Below are 18,627 nucleotides of genomic sequence, written 5' to 3'. Positions count from 1 at the left end.
CTGTTTGGAGATGTTTTACTCTATACCGCCAAAGGCAAACAATGAGAAAGGTAACTGTTTAGCAGGAACAAATAAAACTTCATGGGAAAAGGTTGTAAATTATTATGGTGAAAGGTTTTATTTTTGGCACCTGTGTCAAGAGTCAGAAATGGACATAATATTGTTAACAGAGAAAATTCAGAGATTTGAAAGCAGACCGACAGAGAACTCACGATGTGATGGGCAGGATATAAAACAGAGCTAAAAATATTCAAAACAAAATGAGCCACCATTGGGAAATTAAATTTATTTAAACCCTTGTGACCAAAACATCATAGTAATAGTTATTGATTTATTAAAGGAAAAAACTCACTGTTCTTTCCTGCTGCAAGGATTGACAACATAAATTTTAAGGGTCAATATTGTTTTTTATTATCTAATCCTTGCTATGCCTTTCCCACCCGAACTATCAAAACTATTCTTTTCTACGTAACCCAACCCATTATCTGTCCTTCTGGTTGTATAACATGACGGTTACTTGCTAGTATTTTTCAGATAAGATTAATTTTCGGAAAGTTACTCACTGTGATTTTAAATGAACATTACTATGCTAAGGATTCAGAAAGTAAGACTCTGGAATTAGTAAACAAATAATTTAAAAATTCACTCTCGGGTTTTAATTTTAGCTTGCAAGATTTTGTTTTTATTTTTAATCATTACTATATCCTTCTTAAAAACAGCATATACCTTGGAGCTATTTTTCAAGGAATCCCTCAAATTATGTAAGCTCAAAACCTATGAAAGTGAAAATTGTAGATATGGCATCCCTGCATTGTTGACAAACTTGACACCTGTTCTGATGCTCTGGTATGAACTTCAGGTGTTGAATCGAAAAATATGTTTTTGCAAGTTTTCTGAGAGTCAGAACCCTGGACCAACTCTGTCAAGGTGATGTTTCTTAACACTGTTCTCATGGGACTGTATACAGAGATGACACAACCTTGATCACAGTGTAAACCACGGTAGCATTAATGAGGTTATATAAATTAAGTGAACAAAAGCTTCCATACAGATTGGGCATGTAAAGACTTAGAATGTATTTTGTCAAAAATATCCAGACCGTTTAGTTTTTCCATTTTGTACCATTATTCCTTTGTTTTCCAAATCTCCAATGCCCACACACAAATCATGAAGTTCACATCTTAAAAAGTAGAGCTGCTGGTTGTTAAATGAACCAGTTTAGACACAGAACCTCTCGCTCCCTGTGATGGCGTTTGCCTTTTGCCTCATTTACTCCATGTTTGTGCGTCTGGCCCGGCTGTAGGTAAGAAATCTAAGCCTTGCTTCAGTTTGCTCTCACCCTTGGCTTCTCTGTTGTTACTGCTACGCATTGGCTTCGTGTGCTCTGCTGTTGTACTGCAATGTAAAAAGTCTTTTGTCTCTTCTGTCTTTGTCGCTGCCAGCTGCTAATCTGAATGAGGTGGAAAAAGGTTAGTTGCCTTTTAAGTCTATTATGATTTTCATTTGAGTTTCCCTCTTTCTTTTAAAGCTACGCAGATTTCATTGTGTGTACGTGGTAAAAGGAATGTTGGCAAAATCTAAAATTAATATGTCAAATCAGTCATTCGGATCCTTGACATATGGATAGCAATGCCAAACTCCATAAAAAGGGCATCTGAAGTGCACTTTATCAATTTCTAGAAAGCTATGAAAGAAATTCTCTGAGTGGGAAGAAGGGGTGACTGAAAAGAAAGACTAATATTTTCTACTTTCTACTTGTTGGTATGCTTTTACTTTTTAAAGATATCACAAACAGGAATTGTTTTTACAATGAAAAAGAGGTCATTCAGTACAGTAGATAGGGTATTATTAGAAAAATGTTTAAATAGTGAGAATTTTCCCATAACTTTAAACTAACATATTTAGTAATTTGAAATATGGAAAATATTAGAAGATGTGTATATTTATTAAAATATTTTATAAAATAAATATTACAAACCCCAAGAGGTTGATTTTTAGAATCACATTGTCAGAATGTCATATTAGGCAGTATTTTCAAATTGTAAAAAGAGCCATATCTAATCACAGACATCAACATGGTCCATATAGCTCCCCAAAAACATCAGGGCCCAGGAAAGGAAGTCCTAGAGTAATTACAGCAATAGGCATTTCTCGGGAATTATCATGAAATCTTTGTGAAATTCCATCTTAAAGATTCAGAATTATTACTAATAACATTGGTTTTTACTTATCTAGCTGACCGATGTCTTCATGTGTCACAGGTGGGCACAGCATCCTAGGAGGAGCACGATATGTGCTTGTCTTGACATTTCCCGTTGTATGCGAAACATTTGTGGTAGGATGATAGGGCTAACATAGAGTCCATTATACAGCAGCTCTCTTTGTCTCTGCATACTAAGGACTTCATTTTTTTTCTGTTGCATTATTCAGGTGATATGCTGTGTTTGGTCATTTACTATGTACAGAGCTAAGTTGAAAAAAATGAAAAAAAATGGCTTCTTATTTTAGAATGTTAAAATATAGCCTGTGCAGTCCTCAGAGGATTAATGAATCCAATACTATTCTTGGGCAAATATCCTCTTTTCTTTTTACAAGTAAAGCAATTGGTGGTCTGGGACAGGGATGTTTAAGGTTTGATTGTATCTCAGAAACACAGTAGCAATTGTTCTCTTATAGGACTATGCCCTTAAATAGTTATAGGTACTCTCAGGAACAAGCTTGGCAGTGTAATAGTGTTTTAAATCACCATGTGGTTTCATATGTTGACTAAATTTCATGCTTATGTTTATAAAAAGCACCTTTTATTTCCAAGAACCTGCTGCTGACTTTGTTTGAAAAGCAGTCAAATTATTCTCTATTTTTTAATCTGAAACTTAACCAGAAATTAAATGTCCACTTTTTTATAGCAGAGAGTAACTTTCTTAGATAAAAGAAACTCCATAATTAAGTGACATATTGTCAACTTAAAAGAACATTGTAGATGTGAACAATAAGGATTTAAGCAATAACTTGTATAAAATGTGAAAACATTAACCCAAGGATATATACCTTTTAAGTAGGAGTCCAAATGCAAACTAATGTCTAACTGACCGCAAGGCATGCCCTGTGATTTTGGGGGGCCTTCCACTGGAATCAGTCCCTTCCTTTTGGCTGCTGTCTTCCATTTGGGATCTTTTCACATTCTCTAGTGGCTTTGCCTGATCGTTTATGGTAAACAAGCTCTTTGGCTCTCTCTTCAACTTTTTGTATATAATTGTCTTTTATGTACATTTGAAAAAAGTTAAAGGTGTAGCCATGAAATTCAGGTGCACACAATCTATTTTATCTACAAGTGAAGAAAAAAAAAAGAAAAAAGAAAGTGCCCAATCAGTGCCAGCATGATTAATTAATTATTTCCCTGTTGATTAAGCTACCTTCCATCATGTGGGGCAGGTGGGGTACTGATGAATTGGTATAGCTAATGGGAAAAGCTCAGATTTCTCATCCTGGCACTAATATTATCAACTCTGGAACTCCTTGCATCTTTTTTTTTTTTGGTCTGAAAAACAGGGTTAGTGACATCTGTCCCCCTTCACATGTTTGAGAACAACATGGGAGCATGTATGGGAAAACACCTTACAGTATTAAATTTCTATACTTCAGAAATACCAGGGCCTGCCATTCTAACGGCAAAAGAATTCTTAAGAGAACTTTGATAGAAAAAAATCCTACCTAAAGTAAATTGTATGTGTGAAGGAAATTTCTCTCCGCATATTTTTCAGTACATCTTTCTCTAAATTATTATTTTGTAATTCTGTTTTCTATGCACATGTCAAACAGAAAGACTTTAGAAATGTCTTTTGTTCTCTTTATTCCCTTATTTGACTTTGAAGTATAAGGAAATATTAAATGCTGAAGAACTCTTGGATTTCACTGCTTTTTCTTTTTAGGCTTTGTTCATATTTTCAAATTGTTATGATCTCTTAATAACAGTGACACTTTCTGCTATTAAATCTGCCTCAAAATGTATAACACTTTATGTCAAAGTCAACATAGCTACCATCACGCTTGCAGTCTGTTTTAACTAGAGAGAATATTATGGGAGCCTAACAAGATAATGTGGTTTGCCTTCAACTTCCTACCTTTCAAAACCTTCTTAAATTTGAATCTCCGAAAACATCTTAACGGTCCTATTTGCTCTTTAGTTCTTAGGCAGGGCCCACTGAGTCCAGAACAACAGTTTAGCTGAACCAGGCTTTATTCAAACTCATTTGGATTTATTTATTTTGAAAACAGAGTTAAATATTTCTACAGTTTCAGTAGTGGTTGGAATTGGCCACATTATTTAGGCTGGTGTTCCAATGAGGAAGTGCTGAAAAACACCTCCTTTTTTGTTTAGTTTAGGGAGAGGTAAGTTTTTCCTTTTAAAAATTCAAAAGATATTTATTGAGAAAATACCTTATGCAGGGCATCAAACATCAAACATGATTTTGTCAAATGCATAAAACATTAACTTGCCTACCAGGCAAACTGTTTGGCTTTGCTTCTTCACTTCGAGTTCAATTTGGGTCAGTTATTTCCCATATAATGCCATTTTCTTTCATATCCCAAGAAAGTTAGCAACATAATATAGTTACTTTATTATGTGATAAGTGCAAAAAGACTCTTCTGAATGAAAGCTAATCAAACTTTCTGGCTAACAAAGCATTATGGAGCAACCCATTTCATCTCACTTAGAACAAAATTGAGAACATAAAATTATTTTCCTTGTTTGGAACATCTTATTATCCACATGTATTGGATGTTTTCTTGAACCTTCTTATTTTGAATTATGATTAACTATTTATCATGAGGTTACTCTGTGACCATGTACCCTTCTGCACGTGGCCCATTTTGCACACCTTTTACATCCAGAAGACATTTATCAGTGGCAGCTGGATCTTCAAGGACACATGGCCCCTCAAGATCATTTCCTTATATAGAAATACAAACAGTGGAATTAAGTGTAGAAAAGTGGGAAATATCTGGGTAGTTTATTGAGGATATTTTGGAGGTCACTGAACTTTCTATTTAAAGGATGAATATCAGTATAGTAAACGCAAATAAGAAAGCATCATATTGGGACATCTGGGTGGCTCAGTCAATTAAGTGTCTGCCTTTGGCTCGGGTCATGATCCCAGCGTCCTGGGATCAAGCCCCATATTGGACTCCCTGCTAAACAGGGAGCCTGCTTCTCCCTCTGCTTGTGTTCCCTCTCTCGCTATCTCTCTCTGTTATAAATAAATAAAATCTTTTTTTTTTAAAGCATCATATTTTTAAAAAGCATCTCAGGAAGCGTTGGCTCTTTAAAAAGGAAGGAAGGAAAGAAGGAAGGAAGGGAGGAAGGGAGGAAGGGAAAGAAAAGACAAGAAAGAGAAGAAAGAAAGAAAGAAAGGGAAGGAGAAAGAGAAGGAAGGAAGGAAAGAAAGAAAGAAAGAAAGAAAGAAAGAAAGAAAGAAAGAAAGAAAGAAAGGGAAGGAGAGAGAGAAGGAAGGAAGAAAGGAAGAGAAAGAAAGAAAACAATACACTCTTAGTGATGAATAAAGTCAATTATTACCATCATCATTGATAAGGATACTGAATATTCAGATTGGAGACAAGACATCTGTTCATGTTAATGTGCTCTGGTTCCTGGCTTATCACCTTGAGCAGAAAATGTAACAAACAGGGCTGGACTGGTTCATCAAAAAAGGAGAAAATAGAAATTCTCTTCTTCCCTGTGTAGTTGAATTAACAGTTCCTGGGATGACTCCCGTCAACCCATCCCACCCTCTGCTCAGTTCATCCACCTCCTTATTACACTGAAAGATCTTTGGAAGGAAAGAGAAATGTTTTTCTTTATACAAATAAAGAACAAATGGAAAATGCACAGTTAGGTTTTGTTTTGTTTACAGGAATTGGATGGAATTTTAAAATGTTGGACATGAGAAACATTTAGGTCCGTTTATCTTACCTATTCAACCGTGGCACTTGAGTGCCGACATGCAGACTTCTGTCATTTCTGAATTCTCACTCTCTATTTCCAGTTGGGACAGTCGTTCTTTGTCAGACGAGATTATGGGGATATCAGAGAGTCTGCAGTCTGTGCATCTAGTCCAGCCTGCAAGGGAGCACCTCAGGCTGGGGTCTCAGAACACAGTTCTGCTACTGCTGTTCCTATTCTCTCTTCTTCCTTATGTTCTTTATACCACCTGGGTCTCCTTCATTAATGTTTCTAAAAAGTTTTTTTTTTTTTTCCTTTGAAAAACAATCAAGTAAGTGCTGTCTTTCACATTATTCAGCAGCCATCGAGTATCTAGTTTGTGTTAAGCAATTTGCTAGTCTATGGAATGGGAAAAAAGAGATATAAAAATATAAATCAAAGTATTCTTTGACCTCAAGTAGTGTACTGATCAGAAATTAAAGCCCATTTATTTTGTCCGATAGGTTACTGTTTTTGTTTTATTTTATTTATTTATTTTTTTATGTTACTGTTTTTGACAACTTCCCTTGCTGTACCACTTCAAGTAAGGTAAAATTAGTACCATTTATTCAGGATTTTCCTGAGCCAAACAAGAGCTCAAAATGCAGATATTTGAAGAATGATACATTTGACCCTCCAAAACTCTGTATCCTGGGGATTGAACCAGATTTCCTCCCCTGTTACAAGTATATTTAAAAATGTTATAACAGATTAAGCTTAACGTTAGAATTCTGGTTCACTTATTCAGATTGCTGTCATAAGTTCCCTTTCTATTATTATCAATATTAACGATCCTTTTGTATTAAAAAAAAAGTTCAATAAGAACTTATAAATAAGAACAAGAACAACCTGCAGTGTCAGCCCTAGAACCTTCCTCTCGCCCTTCATACATCCATGATTCCCAGAATGGACTCTGAGACTTTTGTTTTGTTTCTGGGAGAAAAAAAATTAAATCTGGTTACATTAGCAAGAAATAGCAATGGTTAAGTGTTCCAACAATGCTGTGTGCCCGTATCTAACATCATTTTGTTATAGACATCCTCAACCTGAATTCATAACTTATAACTTAACTTTTGGAAAAATTAAAATGAGATATTAATTAAGTCAAATGTACTTTTTCCTGTTGCTTTATCAGTATAAAAGAAGTGAATATTTTAAATGGAGTAATTTGAAGTGGACAAGTTTCAGAAATCCTAATCCAGGGACCAAATAACCAACCTCTTTTCTGCTCAGCAGGCTTTGAGGACTGAATAGGCCCAGGTGAGACTTGCTGTTGCTCAGATTTCTTGACAGATAGAAATCAACTAGTCGTCCATCTGCTAGCTCTTCATAAATACCTTCTTCCTGAAAGCATAGTTTACCTTAGCAAGAGGAACCCCTTTAGGGGTAATAATGAATTTGTTCGTATAGTTTTTGATAACAAATAAAAATATAATAACCATTCAACCAGTCTCTAAGCCAGGATTCTGTCCATATTTCAGTCACTAAATGAAACCCAAGGAACACTGGAAAATTCAGCACTTTTTTTCCTTCTCGTTTTTCAAGATTGACACTTCTCCAGAGTAAGGACTTCATCATGCATCATCATGCATGTTTTTTAACCACTGGCGGTGTCTATCTCAAAATATTTCTTCCCAATATTTTATTATGAAAATTATTAAACTAAAGCAGCTTTATATTTTTGATCAAATAAGAAATTCTCACTCCAGAGTACATGTGAATTAATCCTAGTATTAGTGGTTGATTTTCTTTTACACTATATTTATTAGTTTCAGAAAACATTTAATGTCAACTCCCCTGTACTGCATATCTTCATTATTCATTGATTTGTCAAAGAATCACCATAGCTAAAACTTTTCAATGATGTCATGAGTTGAACCAATATTTTTTAAGAAAAAACATGGTTAAGAAATTTGAATATATGAAGGAAATGTTAATTATTATTAGTGACAAGATTCAGCTCAGATATCCTACAGGTATCATGAACTTTGATATCTTCGAAATAATTTAAACTAATAAAACATATTATTATTTTTAAATTAATAATGTAGATATCTGGTGGTTGTTAAATGTAGCTCTGTGCAAAGTTCAAGCCAATCTCCATATTCATTGTAAAGTTGATGAAACAAGATACTGGACTCACTTTTCTCCCTCTCTACAAGACATAGTTGCTTGTGGTTCTCTTGGCCTTTCTCGCCTTTAATTCCCTAAGGGGAAGAGAATCTTCATTACCCTAACGGTTAACACCAGTTCCCCTTGGAGAGGAGCGGAAGGGTTTGGTCCATGTCTACACAGATTCAGTGCTTTGCAGAGAGACTTTCAGCCCCCAACAAATGTAAAGCCCACCTACTCAACTGTGCTCTGTTGAACCTTGGCTCTTCTGCACTGCAGAGGTCATGGTCATGGGGTACTTCTTGTTCTTGTGCATCACTTATTCCAAACTCTGTTAGAGAATCTCAGAGACCAAAGGGAAAATTTTAGGCCAAGGAAAGGACAGCCACATAAAATGAAATAAGAAATAATATGTAAGAGCCAAGAAGAAAGCAAAGAAATTATGGTATAAATTGAAAGTTTTGTTCCCAACTATAATTCTCTAATAATTTAGCATTTGCCACCTGTATTAGTTTTCTAGTGTTACTATAACAAAGTACCACAACAGGTACTTTGTGGGTAAAATAACATAAATTTCACGTCTCACAGTTCTGGAGTTTGGAAGTCTGAAATCAAGGTGTCAGCAGGATTGATTCCTTTTGAGAGTCTTGAGGGAAGCTCTTGTAGGTTTCTCTCCTTGGACTGTGGGTGGTCATCTTCTCCCTGTGTCCCGTCAGTCTTTTCTCTGTGCCATATTTCCCCTTCTTATAAGAAAATCAACCATAATGAATAAGGGCCCACCCTGATGACTTTTATCTCTGCAAAGAGGCTATCTCCAAATAAGGCCACATGAGCTACTGGAAGACTCCAACATATCCTTTTTAGGGGACAGAGAGAGGAACACAATTCAACCCATAACACTACAACACTGCATTTTAAACTCTTGATTTTGCCCCAGAAAATCTGGTCATTTCAGCGTTTTCAATGTCACTAAAAGGTACATCCAAATATACATACCAGAAACCTAGAAGTCTGAGACAGCTCCTTCTCTCTCCCCTGCTGTCATCCAACCCATCACAAATTCACAAATTTTGTTTCCTAATCATCTCTCCAAGCCATCCATCTCATCTACCACTACCTAAGTACAAGATGAATCATGTATCGTGTCCATTTTTATCTGCCCTTCTGCAGTCCATCCTTCAACGGAGCCAGAATGTCCTTTACAAAGTGCCAATATCATCTGATCACTCCCAACCTAAAACCCTTCCGTGGTACCTGTTGCTCATGGAGTAAAGACATTCTACTACATGGCCCCTGCCAACCTCTGTGGCCTTCTCAGCTACCTTGTTTTCCCAGGCTCATTCCCAGTCTGTCAGAGCTAAGATTTTCCATGCATACAGCCTCCTGCATAGAGCAGCTGCTCCTGCTCTGCACCCCCGCCCCCCGCTTCAGAACCTTCATGTCCCAGTCTCACTTCTTCCTAAACACCCCTAGCATGGTCTGTCTCCCTTCTAGAGCACAAGGACATCTGCTTAGCCTTTATCACACAAACAATTTTATGGTTACTTTAGAAATTATTGAATATCTCTCTCCTCTTCCTTTTATGTGTGAGCTCCCTGAGAATAGGACGATCATTTTGTCATTGTTGTAGTTACAGTTCACCATTTTACTCCCGGCATTAGCACAGGTCCTCATGCAGAGTTGACACTCACAGTGCATGGTGATGTTAAAAACCTGATTTATCATCATTAGAAAAAGCTATAGGGAGATCACTCCCTATGGTATCATGGAAGAAGTTTGTAGAACAGTTCTGAAACTACTTCAGTAAGTTTGGTAAATAAGAAATGTAAACAAAAGGATAAGTTAAGATGCCAGAAGTATAAATACAGATAAAAGGAAGGGGCCCCTCTGTGTCCAAGAAGGAAGGAACATTATAATCAGCTAGATTCATAGATGTGAAATGAAGCAGGAGGCAAGGCCAACTGCAGGTACCCTTTCCCACAACAACCATCGAAATGCATTGGGATTTCTGCTTCATTTTAATATCACAGTGTCACAACTTCAGAAGGTTCTGGGCACGTGCGGACTCTTTGTTCATACTTCTGAGTGCAGCTTAGGGTGACCCTCACTCTGCTAACTTGCCGCCTACATTATCCATCTTTGTAGAAGTTTCTTCTTTTTTTTTTTTTTTTTTTTGGTTAAGATTTTTTGGAGTCACATCTGACCTTGCACAACTTCCATTCCTGAGATCATTTTACCAATAAAGAATCGGGGCCCCGAAAAACAACAACAACAAAATAGTTCACTTTCCTGCAACCAAGCCACTCTTTTATACTGAATAAGTCAGAAAGGCCGTTTTAAGCAATAAGTCAACAACCCAAATATCATCTCACCCATTAAGAGTACTTACTCCCTAGGATCTCTCTGTGCTGGCTCACTCCTCACTCCAAACAGAACATTAATTCTGATGGTCTTGCTTCTACTATTCCACCTACAGGGTGACCGTGTGACATTTATCATTTAAGTCAGGGATCTGTGTGCGTGCACTACTGATAATTACCTTGAGACAACAGGTGTAAACCAGGATAATGTAAACCTGAGCAAGCCAGGATATGTGGTCACGTTTGCACTACATCAAATTCTTCAGAAAAACTACATTTACAGGGGTTCAGTAAGTAGCGATCTTATTTCCTGCTCAAGAGAGGGCTTGGAGAAGCCAGTCCCTTTTCGGGGAGTGGGCATCACTCTTGCCTTGCTCCCTCCCAGCTCATGCTAGTATCACTGTGGAATTTGACCATTTCTAGTCCCACTCTCTGCCATACTTACCTGAGAAATACAATCAGGAAGAAGTGATCCAAGAACTAGATGTCACTTTCTTATAAAAAAAGACATCTGGTTAGAAGATGTGACACCTTTTCTTCACAAGTTATAACAAACAGATCAATCACTAGCCTCTGTTATTCTGAAGAAATAGTTGTATGCTTCCTTTTGGACCACTTTACATTTCTTCTCCAAAACAGTGATATATATGTATCTCTCTCTCTTCCACACACACACACCTTTTTTTTTTTTAAATTCTCACAAAAAAAAAAAAAAAAAAAAAAGAAAGAAAAGAAAAAGCTGAAAGCTCCAAGCATAAGACAAATTAAAAGTGAAATCCCACTGGGGACTTCTAAGGGTATAGAGCTTAAAGCAAATTAAAAAAAAAAAAAAAAAAAAAAGGATTTCCTGGGATTTACCAGGGTGGGTTGGAACTAAGTTATGGAGTTCCTGGGTTGCCTTTAACCACTCCAATGAGCTGACTTATCTTTCCTGCTGCCCTGTTAAAATATAAAGACCTGATAATTGATTACAACACTAACCGTGTGTAATAGAATAAAGAACATTTCTACCTTTCCTTTCTATCAGTTCATACTTTATCATCTCAGAAAGGAAGCTAGACATGGATGATATTGTCTTAGCTGGCCTTGGACCATCAAAAGAGCAAATACAGTTGCCTTATTTCCTATTATTCTCCCTGATTTTTTTTTCACTAATTTGGTACTAGCTATAACCACACATATACCAGAAAGAAAGAAAGAAGAAAAGGAAGGAAAAAGGAAAGAAAAGAAAAAAATGGAAGGGAGGGAGAGAGAGAAAGGAAGGAAGAAAGATTGCATAACGTTCACTTAATATTGTGACTTTTAGGAGAAATTTTTCAATAGTAATGAAAAACATATGAGTCAATGACCAACTATTAGTGAATTTTATTTCTGTTCTTCATGGAAAAGCAATGCAGCTTTCAAATATCCAAGCTTTCTTTACTGGTTGAGAAGTAGACATATATAAAGTTCTGCATTCGTCTGTGGAGCTCTCTACAATTCCTTTTTTTTTTTTTTTTTTTAACAACTCCCATCTTATATTGAGCCTTTCAACTTTCCCCACTGTGGGACAGTATTGGAACTTTAAAAGCTCCCTTCCCCCAAATAGAGCAGAATCCAATATAATTCAAAAGCATGAAAGAGAAATAGTCCAAAGCAAACATTTGTTTTGATAAGTGACCAGAGAAAATTTAAAGTAATATTTAAAGGAAAGTTGCAAACTATTTATTATTAAAGATGGGTGATTCATTATTAGGCAAAAATTAAACAGAAAAATACGTAAAGGATAAAATGAGATCCAAGTTGAATATAGGTCAGTAAGATAGATCTCTTGTATCTTTTTTCAATAGCTAATATTTGAGTCTGTCATATCATACTTTATAAAGTTATGAAGGCAAATATGCCAAGGATACTGCTCTCAGTGATCTTTCAGTCAAAGACAGGAAATGAGGTAAACAGCATAATATCCATGACATCTAAAAGAGTACAGCACTCTTACCTTTCCTTATTAAATGGCTGTCATGAGCTTAAGTGACTCTATATTGGTACAGTGTTTAAAACTGCCTAATAGGGGCACCTGGGTGGCTCAGTGGGTTAAATAAAGCCTCTGCCTTTGGCTCAGGTCATGGTCCCGGGGTCCTGGGATCGAGCCCCGCATTGGGCTCTCTGCTCAGCAGGGAACATGCTTCCCCCTCTCTCTCTGCTTCTCTGCCTACTTGTGACCTCTGTCTGTTAAATAAAAAAATAAATAGAATCTTAAAAAAAAAAAAAAACCTCTCTGATACAGAGTGGTAAACACTATACAAATACTTGTTAATTTAAGTCAATAAATAAAGACATACAGTATGTGTGCTGTAAAATAGGAACAGGCAAATATGACATACACAAATTGTAGATTAATAACAAGTGGATGAAAAGATCCAGGAAGATTTCATAAAGAAGAGATATATAAGGGATGGAAAACTGACAGCAGAACTTAGTAAAGTTACTAAAACAAAAGGAAACACCATTAACCCAGACATGAACTTGAGATAAATTTGTAAAATCATACATAGACACAGGAAATGAATATAGCTTGCAAGATTTGGCTTTAGAAGTGAGTTAGGCAGTAATAGGATGTAGAGGATACTTTTGTAATATTTGTTAGTATTGTAATATTTGGTGACACTTAAAGGGAGATAAATCCTTTTGGAAGTAATCAGCCAGTCTTAACCAGAGTCAAATGTGTAGCTATGTATTGGTCACAGAGAACTTTCATACATGACTTTAGCAACGGTTAATATTGCTGCCGCGCTATTCTTATAAGATAGATTCCTTATAGAATAAGGAATACTTATTTTATAAGAGATATTATATACTTATTTTATGAGGAACAGCTATCAATCTTTTTTTTTTCTTTTTTTGCATTTAAATTAGCATGTTTAGTCTTAAAGCTGTGGACTACAGAATGGCCAATCTGTTTAGCCAACAGTTTCTTAGAATGATCCCCTCTCTCACTCCTTTCCACATCAAGTTTATGAAAAAACATGTGATGGAGAATAAAGGGTCAACTCTAATTTCTTCTCTTAGAGATGAATTTCCCTATGTCCTATCTCCAGCTCAGACTTTCTCTGCTGGTTGATTGGGAACTGACTGAGGGCAGAGTCCATTAACATCTGTCCTTGTGGCTACAGAATCTAGTCCAGCCTCATAGAGTAAATCCTTAATGAACTGTGGTTTGGGTCGGCTTGATTGGATTAGATTGGGTTGGTTTGGATTGGATCCAAGTGAATAAGAAGTTAAACATTTATCTTTTTCTTATAATTTTTAAAACAATTTATTATTTGGATGTAGAGTGAAAATATGTTTTTATTTATTATATATCTTAAATGGTTCCTCTCTATCATCAGTTATTACAAACTTCTTTTTCTGTAGACTACTGTAAACAGCCTGCATCCAACCGAATAGATCTGATTAGAAAACTAAAAATGAATTCATCATGGTAGGCTGATAAATTATAATGAATGAATTCCATCAAGGGGTATTACTTAAAGTAAAACTAATTGAAAGTGAAAAGCTTTAAATAAACCCTGTTTAAAGATAGCTCATCATGTAAATGTTGTTTAAATCTTGTTGTATCACAAATCTAGAGACACAGATAGCCTTCTTGTAGAAGAAATAAATGAGACTTTCCATGTAATTAGTTCACTTTAAAAGACAGGAAAAACCCTAACTTTCCATACATCAAACTGATAGAATAACTGGGTACATTTACATATTTACATCATGGATACAGATCTTGAAATGTAAATAATATGCCACATTGAGTTGCTAAACAACTCTTTCTATCAGGTAGCAAAGTTTTACCTTAAAAGGACAGTCTTACAATAAAGGAATGCGCTGCAAACTCCTGATTTTTAACCAATGCTATTTAAATCCACACACTTTGAATGAATGAAAGTACTAATAGTTTCTGGTAAATGAACAGGTCCGTGTAGCTGTGTCATTTTATTCATTCACTTACTGTATATAACACAATTAAAAAGTGGTTTAGAGGTAAGGTAGCAAAGGTGAGAACTTTCACATTTTATATCTTTCTAGTTACTTATTATCTCACACAATGATTGGGAAAGTCTCACTGAAAATCACATTTGGCCTAAGACAAAATAGAACATATTACTTATAACTGAAGACATTTCTTAAGGGTTTTTCAGATATGTAATTCAACATAGAGTGTCTAGAATCTGCATGGTTATGCTTTTAGCTCTCATGTATTGATAAAATTTGTTCTCTATGTGGTAGCTAATACTCGGGGGGTGGGGATGGGGAGAAGTGTATGTCCTTTCTTCTGATTGATTCTCCTTTTGCTTTTTTCTATCTCAGTGGATATAACTGAGGACTATTCTGTTGAGCTGTTGCAATTAAGTCATAAGAGAGAAACAAAGTCTTTCTCTTCCAGACATTTTAAGACCTTGGAGCCTATGAAGAAATGAGGATTATTTTTCCAAACATAAAACAACAGGATAGGCCAGACATAAAGGGGTACATACCAAATGCTTTTATTTATGTCACATTCAGAAGCAGACACAACTAATGTTTGGTCCTGTTAAGATAGTGGTTACTTACCCTTGGGGTCAGGCTTCTGGGATACTGGTAAATGGTGTGTTTCTGGATGTGGATGCTGGTTACCTGAATGGGTTCAGTTTGTAAATATTCACTAGCTATTCATTTATCCTTAGGGTATATGCTATAACTTAATAAAAAGCCCAACTTAGCATAAATAAAACAACAGAAACAAAAAGCATTCAGATTTCCTTTTCCTCATTTCAATAGTATATTCTAAGTATATTCTAAAGGGGCTCATATTAGTTACAAACCACAATAGTTGTGTTGTCCCAAATCATAAGCCTGTTTAGCAGCATAACCAGCATTTTGGATCGTCTGCTTCCATATCTTGTGATTTATTTTTTTCCCCAGTCACAAGCTGTGCTAACCTCTGAGGCCCTTGACAGCCCGATGGTGGGAAGCCTGTTAACCTTTCTCTGTGTACTAACATTGTTTGCCATGTTAACAGGCGAGTTGTGTGAGGAGAAGCTGGACTTCTGTGCCCAGGACCTAAATCCCTGCCAACACGACTCCAAGTGCATCCTGATGCCAAAGGGATTCAAGTAAGTCAGAGCTGTCCTGGGGCTTTCAATGAGGGGGTAGGAGATGGGGGTGGGCGCCTGTCTTCCTCACCTTCCTTTCAAGCCCTCACTTCACACTTTTGCTCAGGATGAAAGGGACACCCTCCATTGTCAGTGGCATTTTTATAAATGTTTCTATACAGCATGGACTTTTTTAGTTCAGGAAAGAAAATAAAAGACGGCATTTCCATTTGTTTCCTGGCTCTTCCTGGGAAGTCATGCATGAAATAAAGTAGACTTTGACTATATTTACTTAAATGTATTTGCAGGCCAAATAATTTTGTAATATCTACTAGGTGCTTTATTATCTGAATATAAGTTTGTGGTAAGTAGGGAGTTAATTGAATGTAACTGAAATTTTTTTTTCTTTTTCTTTTTCTTTTTTTTTTTTTTTTTTCTTTTTTTGGTCTGCACCAATTATTAACTATCCAAGGTGAGGAAGATGGAGTGACCGTATGTCCCAGAATGCCTGGGGACAGTCCCAGTTTGTGCTTGTTGTCTCAGCATTGTTATTAATAGTACTCCTTTCACCTTATGTTTGTCTTTTGTGGGATGATAAAGCAGACAGTCATTCTAGATAAAGGGTTCCCTCAAGTGAACCCAGAACTTTAAAATTACTTCTTTTCTTCCTCAGTAATCTTCCTGAAATATGTTTGGTATCAAATTAAATTATTCCTTTGCCACAGTCTTGAAATAGTTTGAGGGTCTATCAACAGCAACTTCTCTTCTTAAAATGGACAGTAGTTTAGAGATCATCTGGTCCAAATTCTTCATTTTAAACATGAGGAAAACAGGACCCAGACAGGTTGGTGGCTGTCCAAAGATCTCAAGGTTATTCATTGGCAGAGGTGGGAGCTGGGTTTCCTATTTCCCAGTTGAGTGATTTTTCAAATACAGGTTACCTCTAAGATGTCTTGTAGTTTATTAACATTACAGTTGGTTTGTTACAGAAGGTAAGTTGGATTCTCAGGAACGACACAGTTGGGTTCAAGAGCAGGGCTGTGCTTGTATCAGGCAAGTAGCAAATAGAATGATTTGTTCTTTTACCCAGTTATTGACTGAGCACCTGCCATGGGTCAGAACACATGGTAATACCACCATCTTTTGTAGTGTTTTATAGCTACTCACATTCACATACATTATCATCTCAGAAATGACTTCGGCATAATTGCCATAGGATTCAAAGAATTAAAAATTGCTGAAGTGGGGAACAGTTTTATAAGATGGGAATTGAGCTGGAACTCTAACATTTTGCTAGCTGTCCACAGATATCAGATACTCTAATTTGAATGGGAGGTAGGGTCAGTATCTCCAGAACTGCCTTCCAAAAAATCAGTCTGAATAAAATGCTTGTTCTCCTTTTATTTACATATTTTTATTCACTGTGGCTTAAAATTTTAGAATATGCAAACGCAGTTTTAGGATATAAACATACAGGGGCACCTGGGCGGCTCAGTCAGTTAAGTACCCAACTCTTGGTTTCGGCTCAGGTCATGGTCTCCCAATGGTAGGATCGAGCCCCGCATCAGGCTCTGCACTCAGCACGGAGTCTGCTTCAGATTCTCTCTCCCTCCCCCTCCTGCTATCTCTCTCTTAAAATTTATTTAAATCTTTAAAATCTTTAAAAAGAAGAATATACAAATACAGTTCAGTACCCACTGATTCCATTTGATACCTTATTGAAAAAGAAAAGAATATTCTTTGATTTTACTTTTTGTTATATTTTAGTTTACAATCCAATGCAAAAACCAGAGGTCTTTTTTTTTTTTAAGATTTTTTATTTATTTATTTGACAGAGAGAGATCACAAGTAGATGGAGAGGCAGGCAGAGAGAGAGAGAGAAAGAGAGAGGGAAGCAGGCTCCCTGCTGAGCAGAGAGCCCGATGCAGGACTCTATCCCAGGACCCTGAGATCATGACCTGAGCCGAAGGCAGCAGCTTAACCCACTGAGCCACCCAGGTGCCCAAAAACCAGAGGTCTTATTGAAATCTTCATTTATGCAAGATTCTGCATTGCATCCTGTTCATGCAAGTACTGTACATGAATTATTTTAACTCCTAATGTCTTTGATCTGCCCACATTGAATTTAGCAAAATGAAAATCCACCACTTAAAAAAAAAAAAAAAGAAAGAAAGAAAGAAAGAAAAGCCACCATTGACATACGTAACAAATATCATTTCTCAAAGAAATTTATCAGGAAAGCGATGGTTCCAGAACTGCTTATCTGCCTGGCATGTTTCACAGGACTTTGCATATTGTGATTCTAAGATAAAGAATTTGTGGGACTTAATGGAAACCATTAAAAAATGAGGGGGTTGGTCTTCAAAAAGACTACTCCTACATTCAGTATCTTCTCTTACCGTCAATTAAATTAAACACAGAGAAGTGCATCCTCCTGGCTTATGGGCTAGCTGATTTGGGCACCCATTGTTTTCTACCGTAATTCATGAACTTGTTTTATGGCTGTATATAGTTTAGCAGAAAGCTGGGGAAGTCATGGTGTACGCCGTTCCTCTCATATTGTAAACAATTGCACATTGTGAGATATAAGGGAGTTGGAGGGAGTTGCAAAAAGAAAATGGACTTAAAAACCCAAACTATATAAAACTACTAAAGAAAACCTCTTCTGACAGATGTTGTTTGGACAAACCCTATTGTTTCTTCGACTTCATTTTCTTATTACTAAGCTAATAGAGCTGGTTTTACTTTTCTTGCTTTATTATATACCTCATAAATCTCCTAAATTGCTTTGAGATATTTTTAGACCATGACATGCCATAGGCAGTATTTTCAAGCATGCGTCTTCCTTAGTCAGCTGTTGGGCTTCTTCGCTAAATAGTTTATAGTCTTTGCTTTTTTCCTCACTCCTTGGGAGATAATAGAGTTGAGGGAGTGGAATAGGTTTTATTGATAATACAAACCTTAAGGAATCCTTAATTAAATTTTTTCTTCAGTTTTGTAATTTGATCTGAGGAGCAAGGAAAGACCAAAAAAAAAAAAAAAAAAAAAGTTGGTCATAACAAGTACTAAT

At 36.3% G+C, this 18,627-nt stretch overlaps 1 protein-coding gene across 3 annotated transcripts in view; it reads left to right on the top strand.

The window, feature by feature from the left end:
• The window catches only part of LOC111148955 (slit guidance ligand 2), a 348,243-nt gene that overhangs the window by 309,893 nt on the left and 19,723 nt on the right, over positions 1-18,627 (top strand). For all 3 annotated transcript variants that reach the window (XM_022505793.1, XM_022505792.1, XM_022505794.1), the window contains one exon: positions 15,485-15,578. In XM_022505793.1, the coding sequence (XP_022361501.1) occupies positions 15,485-15,578 (94 nt within the window). The remainder of the gene's footprint in view (positions 1-15,484; positions 15,579-18,627) is intronic.

This window comes from Enhydra lutris, unplaced genomic scaffold (genome assembly GCF_002288905.1).
Source record: "Enhydra lutris kenyoni isolate GAN:26980312 unplaced genomic scaffold, ASM228890v2 scaffoldscaffold21, whole genome shotgun sequence".
NCBI lineage: Eukaryota > Metazoa > Chordata > Mammalia > Carnivora > Mustelidae > Enhydra > Enhydra lutris.
This window is presented reverse-complemented; position numbering and strand designations above follow the sequence as displayed.